At 41.0% G+C, this 21,402-nt stretch overlaps 2 protein-coding genes across 5 annotated transcripts in view; one reads left to right on the forward strand and one right to left on the reverse strand.

Annotated features, from left to right (window-relative positions):
* The window catches only part of GRSF1 (G-rich RNA sequence binding factor 1), a 48,583-nt gene extending 32,301 nt beyond the window's left edge, over nt 1-16,282 (reverse strand). The window contains exons 1-3 of one of the 4 annotated variants that reach the window (XM_043448510.1): nt 15,863-16,282; nt 15,163-15,216; nt 6,614-6,710 (exon numbers count right to left, since the gene is read on the reverse strand). Coding sequence is in view for 1 of the 4 variants with exons in the window: in XM_043448509.1 (XP_043304444.1) it covers nt 15,407-15,458 (52 nt within the window). In the remaining 3 variants the exon portion in view is untranslated. Of the gene's footprint in view, nt 1-6,613; nt 6,711-15,162; nt 15,217-15,406; nt 15,705-15,862 lie in introns of those variants that run through there. The other 3 variants (XM_043448514.1, XM_043448512.1, XM_043448509.1) reach the window with 3 other exon arrangements.
* Nucleotides 15,731-21,402, forward strand: part of MOB1B (MOB kinase activator 1B) — a 57,210-nt gene continuing 51,538 nt past the window's right edge. The window contains exon 1 of the mRNA XM_043448515.1: nt 15,731-16,022. Within this exon, the coding sequence (XP_043304450.1) occupies nt 16,009-16,022 (14 nt within the window). The 5' untranslated portion in view covers nt 15,731-16,008. The remainder of the gene's footprint in view (nt 16,023-21,402) is intronic.

Here is a 21,402-nt window from a genome sequence, read left to right on the forward strand (position 1 = left end):
AGACCTCCTTCATCAGAAGTGACGGTGTATGGAATAACGTGAAAGTGGATAAGCCCCTCCATGAATCCATGGATGGTGGTTTGGGCCTAAACTTTATGTGAAGAGAAGGACGATCTACACACTATATAGAGGGCCTATCCCATTGAGAACAAAGTGCTACTCTTCCCATGATGGAAGTGATCCAACAAAAGAAAGCTGTGCCTGGTAGCTGACAGGTCTCGCTCAGGGGATGGCTCTCTATAAACGGCTCAGTTTTGATTTGGCTCCAGCAACAGAACCACACGCATACAGCAGCTGTAATAGGAATCATTATCTGATTCAGTTCATAATAATTCACGGTTATGCTCCCAAATTCATCTGTCTTCCACAGGCTCTCCCTAACCCTTATTTTACTGCCCAACAGATAATGCTTTTACAGATGGATTTTTTCTTCCTAATGCTGATATAGGCAACTTTTTAGATGTGAACACATCAAGACCAGAAGGAAAATGGAAAAAAAAAGAAAGATGGAGATCATTTTTCTCTAAAGCACTACACTGGGAACCTCAGCCATAAAGGAGAAAAAAAAAAAAAAAACAAGCACTTCTATGTATTTATAATGACAGTTACATTTCTACTGTGCATTTATCCTCACAATCTATAAGATAAATAGTAATCTCATTTATTAAACTGGGAAACTACCATATAGTGAAATTAAGTGACATGACCGAGTCCCATAGCTAGTAGCATAGAGCAAGATCTTAAGCCCAAAGGTCTGGGGTGGATTTCTCACCTGAAAGTTAATTCTCTTTACCACATTCTAACAAACAAGATAATTATGTTCTTTATTTTCTTCCCAGAAGATAAGTTATTCTAGTATTGCATGATATAATTTTATTCTTAAAAGAAATATAAGTAGGAGGGTAATGAAAACAGTTAAAATATGTCTGCTGGGACTTCCGTGGAAGTCAGGTGGTTTCCACTGCTGGGGGCATGAGTTCGATCCCTGGTTGAGGAGCTACAATCCCACATGCTTCTCGGCCAAAAAACCAAAACATAAAACAGAAGCAATATTGTAAAAAAAAAAAAAATCAATAAAAACTTTAAAAACTCCACATCAAAAAAAATATTTTTTTTTAAAAAAGCAGGGAATAGGGCCATGGGGGAAGGCAAGGGTACCCCTGATTGGGAGGGAGGGGTACAAGAATTCTGGATGAAGGATGCTGTCCAGGTAGTTCCTGGGTATGTCTGTAGAGGGAGGTTTTGGGTGACACTCTGGAAAAGAAAGTAGAAGAAAAGGAGGTCAAAGAAAAATAAAGATGACTTTCATGTACTTACTAGTTCAGCCCCTTCTGAGTTGTTTGAATACTTTTAGCTTTGATGGAAAACTTAGAACATAGTCATAAACTTGCAAATAGAAATAGTAATTTCTGACTTTCAGAATTAAATTCAAATAGCACTGTCTTAGAGCAGTGTTTTTCAATTCATTTTTTCCCACTCAATACTTAAGATATTTGTTATATCTAAGTCTGGTTTTCACCTAATATTTTACCTTAAACCAGTGATTCTCAACCAGGGGTGATTCTGCTCCCCCCCCGGGGAACATTTGGCAACGTCCGGAGACATTTTTGTCATAACTGGGTGCTAGCGACACCTAGTGGCCAGAGGGCGGGGATGCTTCTCAACACTTCACAACACAGCACAGCCTCTCACCAGGTCAGCGGTGCCAAAGATGAGAAATCCTGACTTAAGTCAGCTCATTTTTGTTTCAACTCCCTCATAACTAACATTTATTGAGCAACAGTATAGATTTTTTTAATTGAAGTACAGTTGACTTACAATGTTTGTGCTCGTTTCAGGTGTATAGCAAAGTGATTCAGTTATACATAAATATATCTATTTTCTCAGGCTCTTTTCCCTTATACGTTATTATGAAACTCTGAGTATGATTCCCCGCGCTATACAGTAGGATATTTTAAATACTGTTCAAGTGAATGACATGCAATGCTTCTTTGAATTCACACCTCAATCTTATGTGGTAGATGACACCATTAAACTTCTTTTACAAGTAGGGAAACAGCGGGCTAATTAACGCATCCAAAGTCAAACAGCCATAAAGTAGCTGAATCTGGATGGCATGATGCTAGGGATCCTCAACTTAACCAATACGCCCTATTTTATATCCCTACTACAAATGAAAACCAGTATCACGTGTCATGTACTGCTGCTAAGTCACTTCAGTCGTGTCCGACTCTTAGCGACCCCACGGACCTCAGCCCACCAGGTGTCATGTACTAGAAGAACATATAAATAAATTTAATTAGAGCAAAATATTTTTAAGCTCTAGCTAGATATTGTTGCCTGCTGAAGTCTCTGGGTCTAAAGAGTGGGGCCTTCTCATGGAAAGGGAGACTTAAGTGTTGGAGAAGTGTTAAAGACATGCTAGCATCACACTATGCTAGCATCAAATTCAGCTGACTGCTCCAATACTGTGGCCACCTGATGCAAAGAGCCAACTCATTGGAAAAGACCGTGATGCTGGGAAAGACTGAAGGCAAAAGGAGAAAGGGATGGCAGAGGATGAGATGGTTAGATAGCATCATGGATTCAATGGACATGAATCTGAGCAAACTCCAGGAGACAGTGGAGGACAGAGGAGCCTAGCGTGCTACAGTCCATGGGGTTGCAGAGTCAGATATGACTTAGTGACTGAACAACAAACAAGCATCAAACCAAGATTTCCTTCTTGACATAATCAGAAGAAATGAAAATGAACTTAAAGGGGACAATTTTCCTATTATGTAATTCAATATTACACAACGCTGTGTTTGTGTATCACCTAAAGTTCCAACTTTTTAAAATACACAAACTCTAGAATATTTTGGTTTCCCATGACTTAGACCTATACTTCCCAGGTAGTGCTAGTGGTAAAGAATCCACCTGCCAATGCAAGAGACTTAAGAGAGGCGGGTTCGATCTCTGGGGTGGGAAGATCCCCTGGAGGAGGGCATGGCAACCCACTCCAGTATTCTTGCCTGGAGAATCCCGTGGCCAGAGGAGCCTAGTGGGCTACACTCCATGGGGTCACAAAGAGTCAGACACAACTGAAGTGGACTTAGCATGCACACATGAGTTATATAGACTTAGATTCATATTCTGGATCTGCACTTACTACTGATATGTATACTATTCATAGATATGATATTAACTATGTATATGATATGATTTTATATCCTCATCCTAGATATGATTTTATATCCTCATCCAGAGAACTGGGACAATAACATCTGCCTCATAGGGTGTGTGTGTGTTGTGCTAAGTCATTTAACTTGTGTCTGACTTTGTGCGATACTATGGACGGTAGCTTTCCAGGCTCCTTTGTCCATGGGATTCTCCAGGCAAGAATACTGGAGTGGGTTACCATTTAATTAAGTGAGTTATAAAAAACCTTGCAAGAAACTGGCAGAAAATTACACAACAGAATTTGTGTAAATTTCCTTTCATTTCCTGAAGATTCTGTGGTCTCTTTCCAGCACCAACTTAGATTCTTAAAATACTTCCATGATTTGTTATTCAGTTGCTCAGTTGTGTCCAACTCTTTTGCAGCCCCATGGACTGTAGCCCGCTAGGCTCCTCTGTCCATGGGATTTTCCAGGCAAGAATAATGGAGCGCATTGCCATTTCCTTCTCCAGGGGATCTTCCATATACAAGCTTTCTAAGAGCCATGGCAGGACAGGCAGCCACAGTTGGCTCCAGAGTGCCACAGGGAACAAAGAGCTGCTCTATCCAAGGTAACCACTGGGGCCTCCTGGGAGGAAGTGGCCTTTTGAGCCATGCTGGGTACTACCTCCCTTCTCCCCAATACATCCTGTGAGGGCTGTTGATCGTCCAGGGACAATTTATGGGATCTGCAAGCGTGACAGTCCCGAGACAGTGATAGACAACACAGGTCCCTGGAGGTTACCAGAGGGAGGAAAGAGGAAGAAGAGAAAGGGGAGGTTTTGTTCTTAGGAACCAAGTAGTGGGTCCATCTTAATTTCTAAACACACACACATTGGCTCCAATTTTAGGTCTGCCATATGGCCACACAATCATTGAGTTTTTGGCAAAAGGTTGTACTTTAAATATTCACAACACCTCCTAGAGGATTGTAATAGTGATTCTGTGGTATCAACTGAAGTCAAGTTCAAATAAGCATTGGGAATATTGTCAGCTTTTTAAAAACTTTTTATTTTGTATTGGAGTGTAGCCAATTAACAATGTTATGATAGTTTCAGGCAAACAGAAAAGGAACTCAGCCATACATATACATGTATCCATTCTCCCCCAACCTCCCTTCCTAGCCAGGCTGGCTCATAACAGTGAGCAGAGTTCCCTGTGCTATATACATTAGGTAATATTGTTTGCTTTTGTCTTTAGAATTTTGATTCTAGAATCTCTTCCTTATTTGATTATGGATACCTTTATTCTCTTAAAATATTCCTTTAATAAGGCTTGAGATTTCATGCCATAATCATGGATCATTAAAATGCAAATACAACTAGAGAGTAAAAACACTGACAAATTCAGAGTACCTACTGCCCACTAGAATGTAAACTTCTTGGGGGTAGGGACTTAGTTTTGTACCCTAAGTCCCCAAACCCTCGGAGAAGACAATGGCAACCCACTCCAGTACTCTTGCCTGGAAAATCCCATAGACAGAGGAGCCTGGCAGGCTGCCATCTATGGGGTCGCACAGAGTCGGACACGGCTGAAGTGACTTAGCAGCAGCAGCAAATCCCCAAACCCTACATAAGTAACTAGCATATAGTTAGTGCTTAATAAATATTTGTCAAATGAATAAGAGTTCATACTAAGGTGCAAATGGTTATAGCAGTCAACATTTCCTTTGCTGCACATGTATTTTTTCATGTCTCCTGGCTTTACATGTGCTGCATCATCTTTCTGCAGTGCTTTTGTCTGCCTTTTACTCCTCTATCACCTGCCCCTCTTCCTTACTGGGAGAAAGTCTACCAACACTTTAAGACTTGCTTTTTGGGTAAAACTCTCTTTGACCCCATCTTCCTCTTCACATTAACACTCTTTGACTAGCTGGGCTCCTGCAGTCCTTGGTATATAATCCCGTTATGAGGGATGGCTTTATGCTGTATTTACTTCTTTATAAGTTAGTCTGCCACTAGAAATGAGCCCCTTGACAGTTGAAATGTGGTACATTTCTTCTGTATCCTCGCCCTTAACAGGGGTAACTGGTTTACCCTTAACATGGGTAACTGATCTTCAAAAAATATTACTGACTGACTGAATCTTGTAAGTGGTCTTTTATCCTTCAGGACTCCAGGAAGATCTCAGATCCCTTTTAAGGAGTGCATTATCAGATTACTTCCTTTAAAAGCTCTGTTTTGGAGAGGAAATCTTCCTGCCTACTCTGGCTTTATTTTACTAAATCTCTTTGTCCTGTACTCAAATGGAATGATTGGTGTGGAAACACAGAGACAGCCTATAAATAAGGGATTTGGTTATACTTGATCAAATTTCAAGGTAGGACTGATTATCTTGGTTGTCTTTTCTGTAGATGCCTTGTAGTTGCCCTGATGCCATACAGACCTTAAGGACAGCAATATTCTGGGAGGGTTGGAATATTTCTGCCAAGGAAAAAACAATGCTTTGATTATCTGGGACACGATTATTGTTGGTGCAGGACTGGGGAATTATATCTTGTTGTAAAGTAGCAGCTCATGTCTCCAGCTATAAGAGGATTGTGGCCTGCTCAGGTTGCTGTGGTTGTAACTATGACAACTATGGAAAATACCAGAGAGATGCCAAGAAGATAGTGTGGTAGCAACCAAGGGCAGGAGAGAACAAACAGCCAAGACCAGGGACTGCCCAGGGTCCCTGGAGTCCAGTGGTTGTCTATGTAGGAATTCAAGATCTGACTTCCACATTTCATTATTTATTTGTATTGATGCAAACCCCAAACTGCTCACGATTGATCCCTTTCATTCATCCATTCTGCTTTAAGTTACTCTGAGGAAGGGAATGGAGAGCCAACATGAGTCCTTATGAAAAACCTGAAGGGCTCCAGAACTGAGAACAGGCACAATTTAATTACGCCAACTGTGAATTTGTGTGGGTGAAATAACAGCTGCTGATCCTTAGGATATTTTTAAGTTGCAGCTAGTTGGGATACTCTTTATGTCTATATATGGTCCTTCATGCTACAGGACCTCATGGAGATGAGTGGGCTAAAAACACAGACTCCTTGAAACTACAGCATCATCTCGGTCTTTGACAGCATGTCAGCAGCCTGCTCTCTGGGAAACTTCAGTGAGGTTAAAAGTTAAGCCTCTCATCTGACATACTCAGCAGGGACTCCTCCATGCCCCACCCCACCCCCCATCATCGTTGCTAGGTTTTTTTTTTAAGATTAAAGGAGAGACTTATTTGTCAGTCTCCATATACTTTCAAGCTGTTCAGTTACCACCTCTTGTGCACAACATGCATGCCAGGCAAACAAACTTTAAGAGCAGGCAGATTGAAGCAGCAAGCAAGCCCAGCAGATTAACCCCCTGAGCCCGTGTGCTATATGAAGCAAACCAAAACACAGCTGGTGGAGTTAATTTTAGGCTTACCGACCTTGGCAATGTTCTATCAACTGGGGAAAAGCAGCTCTGAGTAGGTTCAAAAGGAGCCTTCCTCCACCTTCTCCCCATACAGCTGACTGGAAAAGTGGCTGCGTGGTTTAATAGGAAAAACAATTAATTATAAACCATGGTAAATTGGACAGATTAAGAAATTCAATATTTATTAAGCAAGTCCAAGATTAAGCAAGAAGTCTTTTAAAGATGTCTGTCCTATGACTTAGATCCTCAACATAACACTCAAAGTAGCACTTTCTGAAAAGTTCTGAAAAGATTGGGCTTCCCCGGTAGCTTAGTTGATAACCACCTGCAATGCAGGAGACCCTGGTTTGATTCCTGGGTTGGGAAGATCCACTGAAGAAGGGATAGGCTACCCACTTCAGTATTCTTGGGCTTCCCTGGTGGCTCAGATGGTAAAGAATCCACCTCCAATGTGGAAGACCTGGGTTCGATCCCTGGGTTGGGAAGATCCCCTGGAGAAGGGGAAGGCTACCCACTCCAGTATTCTGGCCTGGATAATTCCATGGACTGTATAGTTCATGGGGTCGCAAATAGTTGGACACAACTGAGTGACTTTCTTAAAGATTTGCTACTCAAAAACAAAGATAAATTTCTATATCATGGTGCTTTAACACACCAAAATGGTTTGGCAATGATAAGTGCAGAGGTAGAAGTTTTATTGAATTATGCCGTTTATATAAAATATATTAAGAATTTAAATGCAAGGCATAGGTTCAGTTCAGTTGCTCAGTCATGTCTTGACTCTTTGTGACCCCATGGACTGCAGCACGCCAGGCCTCCCTGTCCATCATCAACTCCTGGAGCCTACCCAAACTCATGTCCATCGAGTTGGTGATGCCATCCAACCATCTAATCCTCTATCGTCCCCTTCTTCTCCCGCCTTCAATCTTTCCCAGCAAAAGATCTTTTCCAGTGAGTCAGTTCTTCACATCAGGTGGCCCAAGTATTGGAGTTTCAGCTTCAGCATCAGTCCTTCCAATGAATATTCAGGACTGATTTCCTTTAGGATTGACTGGTTAGATCTCCTTGGAGTCCAAGAGACTCTGAATGCAAGGAGTAAACACATATTATTTACTTCTGAATGTGCAGGATCCAATTCTCTGACCACCAAAATAGGTGAGGTCCCTGTGACAGACTCACATACAAAATGGACCTTTCCTTCCTAACACTTATACAGACTTCTAATTTTTATTTTATTTGTTTGACTGCCTGTATTTACCAATGATCTATAGGAGACATGATGAAGGCAGGGACTATATCCTTGTTTTTTGCTCATAGAGGCCCATAATAGACAAGAAATACTTGTCGAGTTGATAAATGAATGATTTGTACCTCATCGTTCCTGTAAACCTGGCATTTTATTGCACAAAATTCACCTTCAAAGGAATGAACAGCTTGAAGGGGAAGTACTGGGTGAGGTTTGGGATCAATGGAATATCTTCCTGCTATTGTAATACCTTATAATGTGTTTTGATGCTTTACAGTTTTGAGTGATAAGTGAATGCATTGAGAGACACAAAGTTTTACCAATCAGTCTTTAATAACTTCCATTCTTTCCTATTACATTCAAATAATACGTCCTTGAGAAGCATTTATAACCATTCTCAAGTCTGTCTTTAATGAAGATATAGAATTAAAATCTAAAGGCCATTGATAAGGATCAGGTTGAATTGTTAGTTATGTTAAATGAGATCATGTAGCATGCCAAAATTTATTTAGAATTTATTCATTCATTCTAATTGAGGTCATCATGGGAAGGGGGAAAAGAAATGAACTTTACTGAATTCAGATTGTACTTACGAGCTATGTGATCTTGAGAAAATTATATTCATAACCTCTCAACATTAGTTTCCTTATTTATAAAAGAGGGAATATAACACCTAATATCAACCTGATGGGGAAATAAGAAAAATAGAGATAAAATATATGAAAAGCTTAGCAGAATAATCGGCCCATCAGATACTCAGGCTTCCCTTGTGGTTCAGCTGGTAAAGAATCCACCTGCAATGCGGGAGACCTGGGTTCTATCCCTGGGTTGGGAAGATCCCCTGGAGAACAGAAAGGCTACCCACTCCAGTATTATGGCCCGGAGAATTCCAAGGACTGTATAGTCCATGGGGTTGCAAAGAATCGGACACAACTGAGCAACTTTCACTTTCAGAAATACTCAATAAATGGCATGGCAACCCTCTCTAGTGTTCTTGCCTGGAGAATACCCAAGGACAGAGGAGCCTGGCAGGCTACGGTCCATAGGGTCGCAAAGAGTCAGACATGACTGAGCAACTTAGCACACATTAATACAAAAGCAAAAATAATATTATGTAATAAACTAATTGGATGGAATAATTACTATATCAATGTAGATATTACATAACCAAAACACTCCTGCACAAATGAATGCATTTTATCAGGTTACTAAGAATTTGTTGCCCTGGTATGCATTATCTCGGGTTTGTTTGTGAGGTATCTATTCTTTCAGAAGCAGATCACATTTCTGCATCAGAAGAGAAAAGGTACTCAAGAAATACTGAGGCTCAGAGTTAGCCATAGGGTTTGGATCTTGTGTTTCTCCTCTCTGGCATTAGGAACATTTGCTTTTAGTTTTACAGGTAAAAATATCTTTATATATATATTCAGTTCAGTTCAGTCGCTCAGTCGTGTCTGACTCTTTGCGACCCCATGAATCGCAGCACACCAGGCCTCCCTGTCCATCACCAACTCCCGGAGTTTACCCAAACTCATGTCCATTGAGTCAGTGATGCCATCCAACCATCTCATCCTCTGGCGTCCCCTTCTCCTCCTGCCCTCAATCTTTCCTAGCATCAGGGTCTTTTCAAGTGAGTCAGCTCTTCGCATCAGGTGACCAAAGTATTGGAGTTTCAGCTTTAACATCAGTCCTTCCAATGAACACCCAGGACTGAGCTCCTTTAGGATGGACTGGTTGGATCTCCTTGCAGTCCAAGGGACTCTCAAGGGTCTTCTCCAACTCTTCGGTGCTCGACTTTCTTTTTAGTCCAACTCTCACATTCATACATGACTACTGGAAAAACCATAGCCTTGACTAGACGGACCTTTGTTGACAAAGTAATGTCTCTGCTTTTTAATATGCTGTCTAGGTTGGTCATAACTTTCCTTCCAAGGAGTAAACGTCTTTTAATTTCATGGCTGCAATCACCATCTGCAGTGATTTTGGAGCCCCCCAAAATAAAGTCAGCCACTGTTTCCACTGTTTCAGCCACTGTTTCCACTGTTTCCCCATCTATTTGCCATGAAGTGACGGGACCAGATGTCATGATCTTAGTTTTCTGAATGTTGAGTTTTAAGCCAACTTTTTCACTCTCCTCTTTCACTTTCATCAAGAGGCTCTTTAGTTCCTCTTCACTTTCTGCCATAAGGGTGGTGGCATCTGCATATCTGAGGTTATTGATATTTCTCCCGGCAATCTTGATTCCAGCTTGTGCTTCATCCAGCCCAGCGTTTCTCATGATGTACTCTGCATGTAAGTTAAATAAGCAGGGTGACAATGTACAGCCTTGACGTACTCCTTTTCCTATTTGGAGCCAGTCTGTTGTTCCATGTCCAGTTCTAACTGTTGCTTCCTGACCTGCATACACATTTCTCAAGAGGCAGGTCAGGTGGTCTGGTATTCTCATCTCTTGAAGAATTTTCCACAGTTTATTGTGATCCACACCGTCCAAGGCTTTCGCATAGTCAATAAAGCAGAAATAGATACTTTTCTGGAACTCTCTTGCTTTTTCGATGTTCCAGAGGATGTTGGCAATTTGATCTCTGGTTCCTCTGCCTTTTCTAAAACCAGGTGAACATCTGGAAGTTCATGGTTCACGTATTGCTGAAGCCTGGCTTGGAGAATTTTAAGCATCACTTTATTAGCGTGTGAGATGAGTGCAATTGTGGAGTAGTTTGAGCATTCTTTGGCATTGCCTTTCTTTGGGATTGGAATGAAACTGACCTTTTCCAGTCCTCCGGCCCCTGCTGAGTTTTCCAAATTTGCTGGCATATTGAGTGCAGCACTTTCACCGCATCATCTTTTAGGATTTGAAATAGCTCAACTGGAATTCCATCACCTCCATTAGCTTTGTTCGTAGTGATGCTTCCTAAGGCCCACTTGACTTCACATTCCAGGGTGTCTGGCTCTAGGTGAGTGATCACACCATCGTGATTATCTGGGTCATGAAGATCTATGAGTAGAAAAAGCTGGCTAATGTGAGGGCAAGGAAGGAACTCTCTAATCCAAAAAGTCATCTTCTATATAAACATTTACAATTTTAAATCCCCATTAATAGTAACACTTTTTCTAGGCCTTTTCTAAATGAGACTTGCTATTTGTTCATTTTCTTGCAATTATGGAAAATTCCAAAACTAAATAAAAAGACACCACAGTATAAAGCTCCTCATGTACTTGTCACCTGGCTTTAACAATTCATCTGTAACAACTCCTACTTCCATTCCTCCTCCCATGCTATTCTGAAGCACATTCCAGGCATATTATTTCATCTACAATTATCTCAGTACACGTTTCTAAAAAATAAAGGCTCTTAAAAAATATAGACACATCATCACTACAATTAATAATTATTAGTAACATCAAATAGCCAATGTTTCAATTTTTTGATTCTCTATAAATGACATAGACATTTGCTATTGTTCTTTTTGAGATTGCATGTTTGAATCAAGATGCAAATGAACATATACATTACACCTTTAAAAAAACATATTTTAAGGAATATAGTTGATATGCCTTTTATGTTTCTTTCAACCTCTAAGTTTCTTCAGCTGTATTTTTTCCTTGCAATTCATTTGTTGAAGAAATTAGGTCCTGCATATTTTCCCCACAGTCTGGACTTGCTGCTTGCCTCCATGTTGTGTAATTTAACATGTTCTTCACCATATTCTTCTGTTCCCTGTATTGCCTATAATTCAATATATCTCATCGTAGAGGCTTGACCAGGTTCAGCTTCTAGTTTGTTGGCAAGACTTCGTCACAGGTGATGATATATTCTTCTGTTAGGACACACATAAAGTGTGGTTTTCTCTCTTATAATACCAGCAAGCCATTGGTGATCTATTTCTAGATCCATTTGGGGTTGCAAAATGGTGACATTCTAATAATAATTCAACCATTCCTATTTCATTTTTTAAAACTGAAATACTTCCATAAGGAGAAAAATTTCCCCAGATCTACTATTTGAAAACTTGGCTGCAACTGGTGTTATTTTCTTTAGGAACAGTAACATACTAACACATTGGCAGTGATTAACTTATGCTATTTAAAAGGTATCATGAATCATTTTCTTTAAGACTGTAGAAACCCTCACCTCGAGAAAAAAGGAAAATATAAGTGCAACTGATAGAGAGGAAGTAAATGTTCATCAAAAACCTGAGATTTAAAACAAACAAACAAACCTGAAATATTTGGGAAAAGATGAAAGAAGAAACTTTAGTGCTTACAGGTAGCACTTTGCTAAGTCTGTTCTTATCTGGCATATAAATTCCTATTTGGAAGCTTACCTTAAGGTTTTGAATACTATTTGCTTATTGAGGAGTCCTATATTCTTACCTCCTGTTCAGATCTCTCCCCAGGTTTTACACAGCACTCAAAGCTCTACCTGACATGGCTACTTCGATGTCTAAAAGACATTTCAGAGCTAACACATCTAACATGGAACTTTTAGTTTCATCTCAGAAATTGTGATTCCGATCTTCCCTATTTCAATAAACGGCAGCACCACCCGCCAGTTACTAAAGACAAAAAAACAGGAGTAGTCTTTGACTCCTTCTTTCCTCTAATCCCTAGAGTCAATCAATCAATCACCAAGTGCTGTTCATTTTCACATTATTGACTTCTTTCTCTTATCAATGTCGCTACCCTAAACCACGTCACAACTCCTGAGAAACAACCGGGCTATTACAATAGTCTTCTGGCATCCTCTAGAGCATTCTCCACAAGAAGAGAGAGTGACCTTTCTAAAATTGTCAATCAAAAAAAAAAATAATAATTAAATAATAAAATTGTCAATCAAGGATCATGGGCTGATAACTGCTGAAGCTGTGTGATGGATTCATTACACCAATTTCTTGCCCTCTTTATATGTTTGAGCTTTTCCAAATTAAAAAAATAAAATGATGGAATTCGCTGGCAGTCCTGTGATTAGGACTCTGTACTCTCGCTGCTGAGGGGCTAGGTCAGGGAACTAAAATCCCATAAGACTTGCTTTACAGCCAAAAATAATAAATTAAAAAATAAAATAAAACAAAATGTTATTCAGATTATTTACCTTCTTATTATTGTACTTCTTGGATGACTCTTCTATGTTCTTGGAATAAAACTGAAATGTCTTACCTAAGCCTGTGAGCCCCAGCCAGCCCTCTGTTTACATGTCCATCTTTATCTGATGCCACTCTTCCTGCTCAGGGTGCCCAGGCCATAACCAGTCAGTTTTGAGAAACCTTTAAGCTCTTTCTTATCTTAGAGCATGTGTACTTGTTATTCCCTCTACCAGAAAATGACCATTCCCAAGCTCTTTGCAAGGTTGGCTCCTTCCCTTTTTTCAGGTTTCAACAAAACTGCTCAATCTAAGTTAGATCGTCTTCCTTTACCATTAATGTCTATCACATTATTCTGTTTATTTTATACCTTACCGCAGTTTATAAGTATCTTGTTTGTTTATATATAAATATAAGATGAATGACTACCTACTCCAGTATTCTTGCCTGGAGAATTCCATGGACAGAGGAGACGGGCAGGCTTCAGTTCGTGGGGTTGCAAAGAGTCAGACATGACTGAGCCACTAACATACACACTGGACACGCACTTGTTTATTACAGTAAGAAATTAACTTGAATAGTTAAAGATATTTGAAGGCATGGGACTTCCTTAGTGGTCCAGTGGCCAAGACTCTGTGCTCCCAACACAGGGGACCATGGCGTTCGATTCTTAGTCAGGGAACTAGATTCCACATGCCACAACTAAGAGTTCGAATGCTGCAACTAAGGATCCCGCATGCCACAACAGAGATCGAAGATCCCAAGTGTTGCAACTAAGACTTGGTGCAGCTAAGCAAATAAATAAATACCTTTAAAAAAACATATTTTAACGAATATACCCACTTACATTCTATTCTACTCATAAGTCCAATTCTTTGAGAAACTGGTGGATAAAATACAAATTTTAATAATCTTGCTTCATAAACACAGATTTATAAGCAAAGTAAGATTCTGATCAGGAGAGTAACTTCCTGAAATTGAAATTTTAGGAAGATAGTAGTATGCAATATGGATTGGTGAAGGAGAAAGCTGAATTAGAAATCTCTATCTGAATATACCCTCTCTTTGGTTCTAGATTGCCCAATATTTTAAAGTGCTGAATAATTTTAAGTCACAGTCATCTGTTTAATTTAAATGCCCAACCTCTGAAATTATATTTTGTATCACTAACATGACACCTCTCTCATTTTTACCACCAATACATCTAAGTTTTATAAACTGTTAATTTCAGGCAATTCTCCTAGTGGGATGATAAAGAAAAACTCAGCAGGTATTTTTGCAGATTCTGTCCTTTGCCAATCATTGTACTGATTCAGAGTCATAGGATTCATTTATATTTAGTTACACCAAAAACACAGCTACATAAGCCAGTCTACCAAACCAAGGAGCAGATAGAAACTGTCTGCCAGTCATCTAAAGGATGTCCCTGGCATAACAGAATTTTAGAACTGGAAGATAAATAAGAGATTATGTAATAATCCAAAACCTCCTCATTTTAAAGGGGGTGAAACTGTTGTTCTAATAGGTTTACAAACTTACTCTTCCCAAAGTAAAAGATAATATCCTAATCTGGTAGTGCAAGTCTTATTTTCAGAAGACCCTTAAGGAATTGAATAGTAAATCTGTATCATATCAAAATCTAGAACACAGGGCTTTTATGTCATAAATCCACTATTTTTGTTATAGTAAGATAATGCCTCCTTTTCCCTATTTTCCAGCATTTTTCCTTTAAATCTTTTCAAATAATTCCAGTGACCTCTGCTGTTCCTCAGATAGTACTGAGACTAACATTTTCTTGTTTTTAAAAATGGTTTGCTTTATCAACATGCCAAACTTATAGTACATTAAGTCAACAGAACACATTTCATACTGGCATCTCCTTCAAGTCCTCCTAAGAGCCCAAGGTGGGTTACAAGCTATATAAAATTTAAGTTTTGTTCAAACTCTTTGAAAAGTTACTCATAGATTTGATGGATCTCGTAAGCAAAGAAGATGGACATCTTTCAGTAAAATAAATGGATACCCAAATTCATAATGCTGTGGAAGTCTGATTATCAGTCTACAACATCCATTAAGCATTTATGCGGCTCAAGCACATTATTGCCATTGAGCACTCTGATGTACAAAACATTCTAGAAGCTAGAAGGAATTCAGTCCCCTTTACAGAGGACCTTGCATTTCACATAGTTAAGGCACCCAGGTCAGAGCTTTAAAATCTACAGTATTTGCTCAACATACCTTAAGTATGTCACCACAACAGATTTCCCAGCTTCTGATGACAGTCCCCCTCTCCTGCAGAGACAATGTTGGACCCTGGCTATCTCCTACTTCTGGCTTTTAAATATGCCCATAAAACAACCCACTTAGATCCTTTCCTGTCTTCGGGCGGAACCACACCCAAACCATTCCTACCAGATGAAATTCACTCCTGTTTTTACATACTTAGCAGAGAGACCCCACAGCCTTTCATCTGGGCACTCACAGTGGGCAGAACTCTGCAGGCAATTCCATCCCTCAGTGCAGGACCCTGACATCTCAGAGTTGAAGCCAACTTCCTTCCAGATCGCTGGCACCCAGCTAAGCAGCTTGGAGCGCTCTGCCACCTCCACAACCTCAAACGGGGTGGACTGGCCTCGACCGGCCGGGCAGCCACCCCGCACTGGCGGGGCGTGGTCTGCGGCTGCCTAGGTGTCCGGAACGTTGGGGACCAGGGGATCGCAGCGGGAGGGGCGGGGTGGGCGTCCTCCGCTCTCGCGAGAGCTCACAAGGTGGGAGCAGCGAGGGGCTGGGGACCAGGAGGTGGGGGAGCTGCGCGGCGGCCCTTCTCCGGGGAGCAGGCGAGCGGCCCTTTCCCCGCCTTCTTTTCCTTCCCCTCCCATTGAGTGATTCAAGCCGTGCGCTTCCCACTTCCGCCCCCTCTGCGAGCCATTGGAACTACCGAAGCCAAACAAGTTGCGGCCGCCGAGCAGCTGGCGCTCCCCGCCTCCTCCTCATCCTCTCCTCCTCCTCTTTGCTCTTCAGGCCTGGCCGCCGCCGTCCCGAGGCCCCGCGACCGCCGAGCCCGCAGCCCAAGCCGCGGCCGACATGAGCTTCTTGTTGTGAGTAGCCAGGCCCCGCGCGCGCCGGCTTTGTTCAGGCGACCTGGGCCGCGGCCCCCGCCCGCCCGCCTGGCCCTGCGCCGGGCAGGTCTCCGGGAACCTGTCCCGAGCGCTCGCGCTGCCTGACCGCTGCCGCCTCCCGGGCCGGCTTCGAGCACGCGGGGAATCTCCAGCCCCCAAGGAAGCTCTTTATCCCCGGACCCCGAGTCCCGACAACCCCGATCGATGCCTGCGGCCGCGTTTCTCCACCACCCCGTCCTCTCCTCTAGCTCTTCTCCTGCGTTTGTTTGCACGCTCTACAGGGATACCTCCCACTCTTCCGCGTGACCAGTCCCCGAGACGTGCAGGGTCGCCTGTTTCCATCTCCCCTGTCCGTTGCTTTTTCCTGTATCCCAAGCACAGAAGATAGAGCTTTAACCTGTCCCCCTAGGATCCTTTTCACTCCCCTCGTAGGTTTTAGGAGTGGGTAAGTTGCGGCGACAGGTCTCGTGGCTGTAACACACTTAACGCGGCTGCTGGCGGGTCGGGATCCCCTGGTGACAGCCTGGGGTCTTGGGGATGGAGCGCCTGGCTTTCTCGAGGTGCCCCTCCTCTCCGCGTGCTCCCCTGAAGAGCACGGGCTTTTATCTTTCCAGACAACCACCATATAGGGTCTGGTCGTGTGCCCTGGGTTGATTAGGTCCCCTGGGGAGTTGTTTTGCAAATCATTTGTAAATGCCAACTCCGCGTCACATTTAGTGCTGGTCATTATTTCCCTTACTTATCGTTTATTGCAGACGAGTTGAGGCGGATGGGCAGAAAGATGAGGTGGCTGGATGGGAGTATGGTGGCCGCAGACAAGCCTCAGGTCCTCTGAAAACTAGACCTTACGCCTTGGGGGACTTCTCTTTTGAAGGCTTGGTTGTGATTCACCTCTGTTTAATCTGTGGTTAGAAAGCTAGTAAAAATTCGGAGATTGAAACCCGCCCCATGTGCTCCTTTACTGTTGTGGAGAAAATTAGCATTTAAAGGTTTATTTTTTTGTCCCAATTTTCTTTTCCTGCCTCCCATGATTTTTCATTATCACACTGGCACCTGAATCCTGCGAATTTAAGTCACCCTTATTTTCACAAGCTTATATCTAGAATATTAATCCTTTTTAGGATGTTTAAGCAAAACTGAGATATCACAGAGGCTAACAGGCAGGTTAGACTTGCTAGTATTTCTGATATGCACAGGGTAGTGAGGGGCCTGGCTTGTGTCAACCTGCCTTAACACGTTTGAGCTTGTGAAACGTCTTTCTTAGGCTCATCCTGGAAGTTGATTCTGAGTTTGTGAGCGAGGTAGTACTAGATAAGAGGACTGAGTGACTTCATAAAAATCTTTCCTATTTTAGTTTCAGTCAACATGTCCAAACATCTCAGCTTGAAACTTTTCATCTTAAGTATTTTTTTTTACATTGCTGATGTTTGATTTCTTCAAGAATTTAAAAGCCATCTTTGAGATAGCAGTGTAGATGATGTCCTTGACTGCTTCTGATGGGCCTTTGTGTCTGAGAACTCATAGCTAACATTGGCTGAAGCAGGGAAGAACCATATTTGGCTGAAACCAGGAGATAGAGGAAGTTTTGGTGGTATTTTCTGAGTATAAATACAGTAGTATCTTCCTCTTCTGTGGCTCAGTATTTGATAATTACAGAAATGCTGTGGACAAGTTCATTTTCCTGAAGCATATTAGCTACATAAATCATAAAAAAGAATCTTGCCATAGCTAATGTATATAGTACATGGAGTTTTCACGGGGCACAGTGGTGAAGAATCCGCCTGCCAAGCAGAAAACATGGGTTTGATCCCTCTATCTAGAAGATCCCCTGGAGAAGGAAATGGCCATCCACTCCAGTATTCTTGCCTGGGAAATCCCATGGACATAGGAGCCTGACGGGCTATAGTCCATGTGGTCACATAGAGTCTGACACAAATTAGCTTCTAAACAACAAGAATTTGGAACACAGTTTTTCAGTCAAGTCACATGTAGCAGTTAATTAATTCTCAAAGTATTTTGTCCACGTGCTTGACTGTCCAAAAAAGTTAATCTAAAATTTTTGGTTTTGATTTTCATCCACTAGTAGTTTTAAAATATGAAGTAGAGAAATATTGATAATTATCAGAAGTGAAAGAACAAAGTTTTGGTTATTATCTATTCATTATTTGGTATAGTTTCCTGGATTTTATTTCTGTTCCAGCAGATAAGCAGAGAAAGTAAAGTAAAAGCTGCACTTCAGGAGTTAAATACAAATATTTTCCCCAGTTCTTGGAAGCTTGCTTGTAAAGCTGCCATAAGTGGATGAAGGTGAGGAAATAGGGCAATGTGAGATAAGCATATGAAGGTGATGGTTTGTAACTTTTGCAGGCTATAAGACAGAAGGAAAGAATTATCGATTTAAAAAACTCATTCATATGCAGGCACTGGTATAGGCACTGGGAATCATTTCTGAACAAAACATGAAAATTCCTGCTTTAGTGGAGCTTATTTTCTGGTAAATGACCATAAACACTGATCATCAGTACCTTTTATAGTATGGTAGGAGGTTGTAAGTGCCATGGGCCAAAGTCCCTGATAAAGATGTTTTAGATAGGAAGTGAAGTAATTTTAGGTAATCCTCAGGGGAGGTGTTTAGACACTCTGCAGCAGTGATACCTTTGTGTAGCTTTTATACAAATGGCTCAGAGTAAATTTGTACTTCATATATGAATCTGACTGGGACAAAGCTTTGGTTGTGCTCCATTTTGGCCTGTGTGTGTCTTCAAATTTAGCTAAACTCCCAGATGGTGCATACAAAAACTTTACAGGAACCTAATTTAACTTTGTAGACTCAAATCTTTAAACACATCCTTAGCACCTGCTGTGTGCTAGGCATTGTGCAAGATGTGAGACTCCAGAAATGGTAGACAGTGTATAAATAGTCATCTGTAAGAGATGCTATGCAAGCCCAGGGATCCAGAGAAAACAGAGCATTTTGTTCTGTCCTTTCATGGAAGAAATGATGAATGGAAGGTATAACAGGAGTTCTCTAAAAGGGGAAATGGGAGATTTCAGTCAGAGGAAGCATCAGGGAGGCATGAAATTGCCCGTGAATTCTCCATTTTGTTCAGGTTTGTTCAAGAGGCTGTAGAATTTGGGACCTGGATGGGATCTTTCAGTAACACAGCCTACTCCCCTCATCTTGCTCAAGTGGCAAAATCCCAACTTCGGGTTACTTGTCTAATTATTGGCCTGGGTAGAATCAACACAGTTTTCTTGATTTAGGGCTTTTCCTCTCCTGACATTTTATGAGTATAAAATTCAGGGAGATGTAGGATCAGAGTGAGTTCTTAACAGTATCATTCAACAAGTATTAATATATAGTGTGTTCTCTTTGTTTCTAGCATTTTTAGACTACAGGTCTCTTCTGACATACAATTCCACTGAAACATTTGACTAGGAAAAATGAAGTGAAAGTCACTCAGTTGTGTCTGACTCTTTGTGACCCCTTGGACTGTAACCCACCAGACTCCTCTGTCCATGGAGTTCTCCAAGCAAGAATACTAGAGTGGGTTGCCATTTCCTTCTCCAGGGGATCTTTCAGACCCAGGGATTGAACTCGGGTCTCCTGCATAGAGGGCAGTTTCTTTACAGATTGAGCCACCAGGAAAGCCCCCCAAGGTGTAATTTCCTAATGTAAGACTACTCAGTTGGAACAGAGTTCAAATAAATATAGTTAACTTTAAAATGGAAATTCATAGGAAGGGTGGTTTAGGAATGTGAATGAAGAAGCCAAACCTGTTTCTGTATAGGAAGAAACAAAGAGGTTGAGCAAGGAAGGAAGAAAGGAAAGAAACATTTATTAAGCATTATGGTGGACAACTGCCATTTGTGTTTTCAAAAGAAGATCAGTTTAGGAAAGGGGACCCAGGTTTTCAGCTGTGTTAGTATCTGTCTCTCCATCTGTCTCTTCTGCTTCTCTCTTCTCTCCTTTCTTTCAAAGACCCCTCCACCCCACCTATCCCAGCGTCTTTGTTTTCATTCAGATGATTTAACTGATTTTAGTACCTGAACATCCTTACCTATAAAAGAAATTCAGAGTAAAATAACCTAAGTGCTATGTACCAGGCACTACGTGCTTTAAATAAGTAGTTTAATAACAAATAGGAACCCCATTTTTACAGATGAAGAAACTGACAGAGAGGTTAAATAATTTGCTCAAAATTATGTGGCCAGTCCGTGGGGTAGCTGGAATTTGAATCCTGGCAGTTTCAATCCAGAGAACCTGCCTCATACTACCTTGTCTATAATTGATAAAATTATATAAAAAGGTGGTATTCAGATGGGCCTTATTTTTCAGAGAAGTTTTCCATTACCAGGTATTAATATCTCATACTGTTAGGACTGTTTTCTGAGGTTCATCAAGAATGTAATGGTGGAAGAGACAATAGAAACCTTTAAATTTAAATAATACTTTAACATTATTTTTGACTTTTAGTGTAGAAATAATACACATTTTGGTGAAATCACAAAATACTGATAAGAAAAGGAAGAAAATCAAAATCTCTTATAATTGCACCTTCAGAGATAGCTATTGTATTTTGTGATATCACTTCCTAATCTTTTCCGTCATGTTTTGCTGGTATATATTTAAAAATATACAAATGGATCTCTACTGTGCATAGATCAAGTTTTTCACTTGTGAATTTTTTACGTCAGTATGTTACTGCAGCATCACTTTGAGTGTCGGTTGACCAAGTGTTACATAACAGTTTTGTTGTTTGTCAACCCAATTAAATATGGTATGCTTGTTTTGCAGAGGGAATTGAAGTCAGTCTGGTCATGTTTTCAGAACTATAGTTTTGGGAATTGTGACTACTTGGCTGGCCTTGGTTTACTTTTACCATCTGATACAGAGTTGGCATTTGTTTTACATTACTGAGTGCAAAATAATTACTGTTTGATTGCTTTTACCATTAATGATTTTTTTTTCTTGATGTGGTTGAAGAGTTCTTGTACCTTTAGAGTTTTGGATATATGAAAACACATGTAATAATTCTCTTTAGTTGTATATTTGATTAGGAGGTATTGAAGCAGGGCTTTCCTGATGGCTCTATGCATAAGGAGTCTGCCTGCAATTCAGGAGACACAAGAGACTCTGGTTTGATCCCTTGGTTGGGAAGATCCCCTGGAGGAGGAAATGGCAAACCCCTGCAGAATTCTTGCCTGAAAAATCCCATGGACAGAGGAGCCTGACAGACTTTAATCCAAAGGGTCATAATTAATATTTTTTAGGAGCTATTTTGAGACTATATACCTTATCCCCTTCCTCATTTCCATTTTCACTTACAAGTTCTGATATCTGTTGAAATTTCTTTTC

The sequence above is a fragment of the Cervus canadensis genome, chromosome 26, assembly GCF_019320065.1.
Source record: "Cervus canadensis isolate Bull #8, Minnesota chromosome 26, ASM1932006v1, whole genome shotgun sequence".
Classification (NCBI taxonomy): Eukaryota; Metazoa; Chordata; class Mammalia; order Artiodactyla; family Cervidae; genus Cervus; species Cervus canadensis.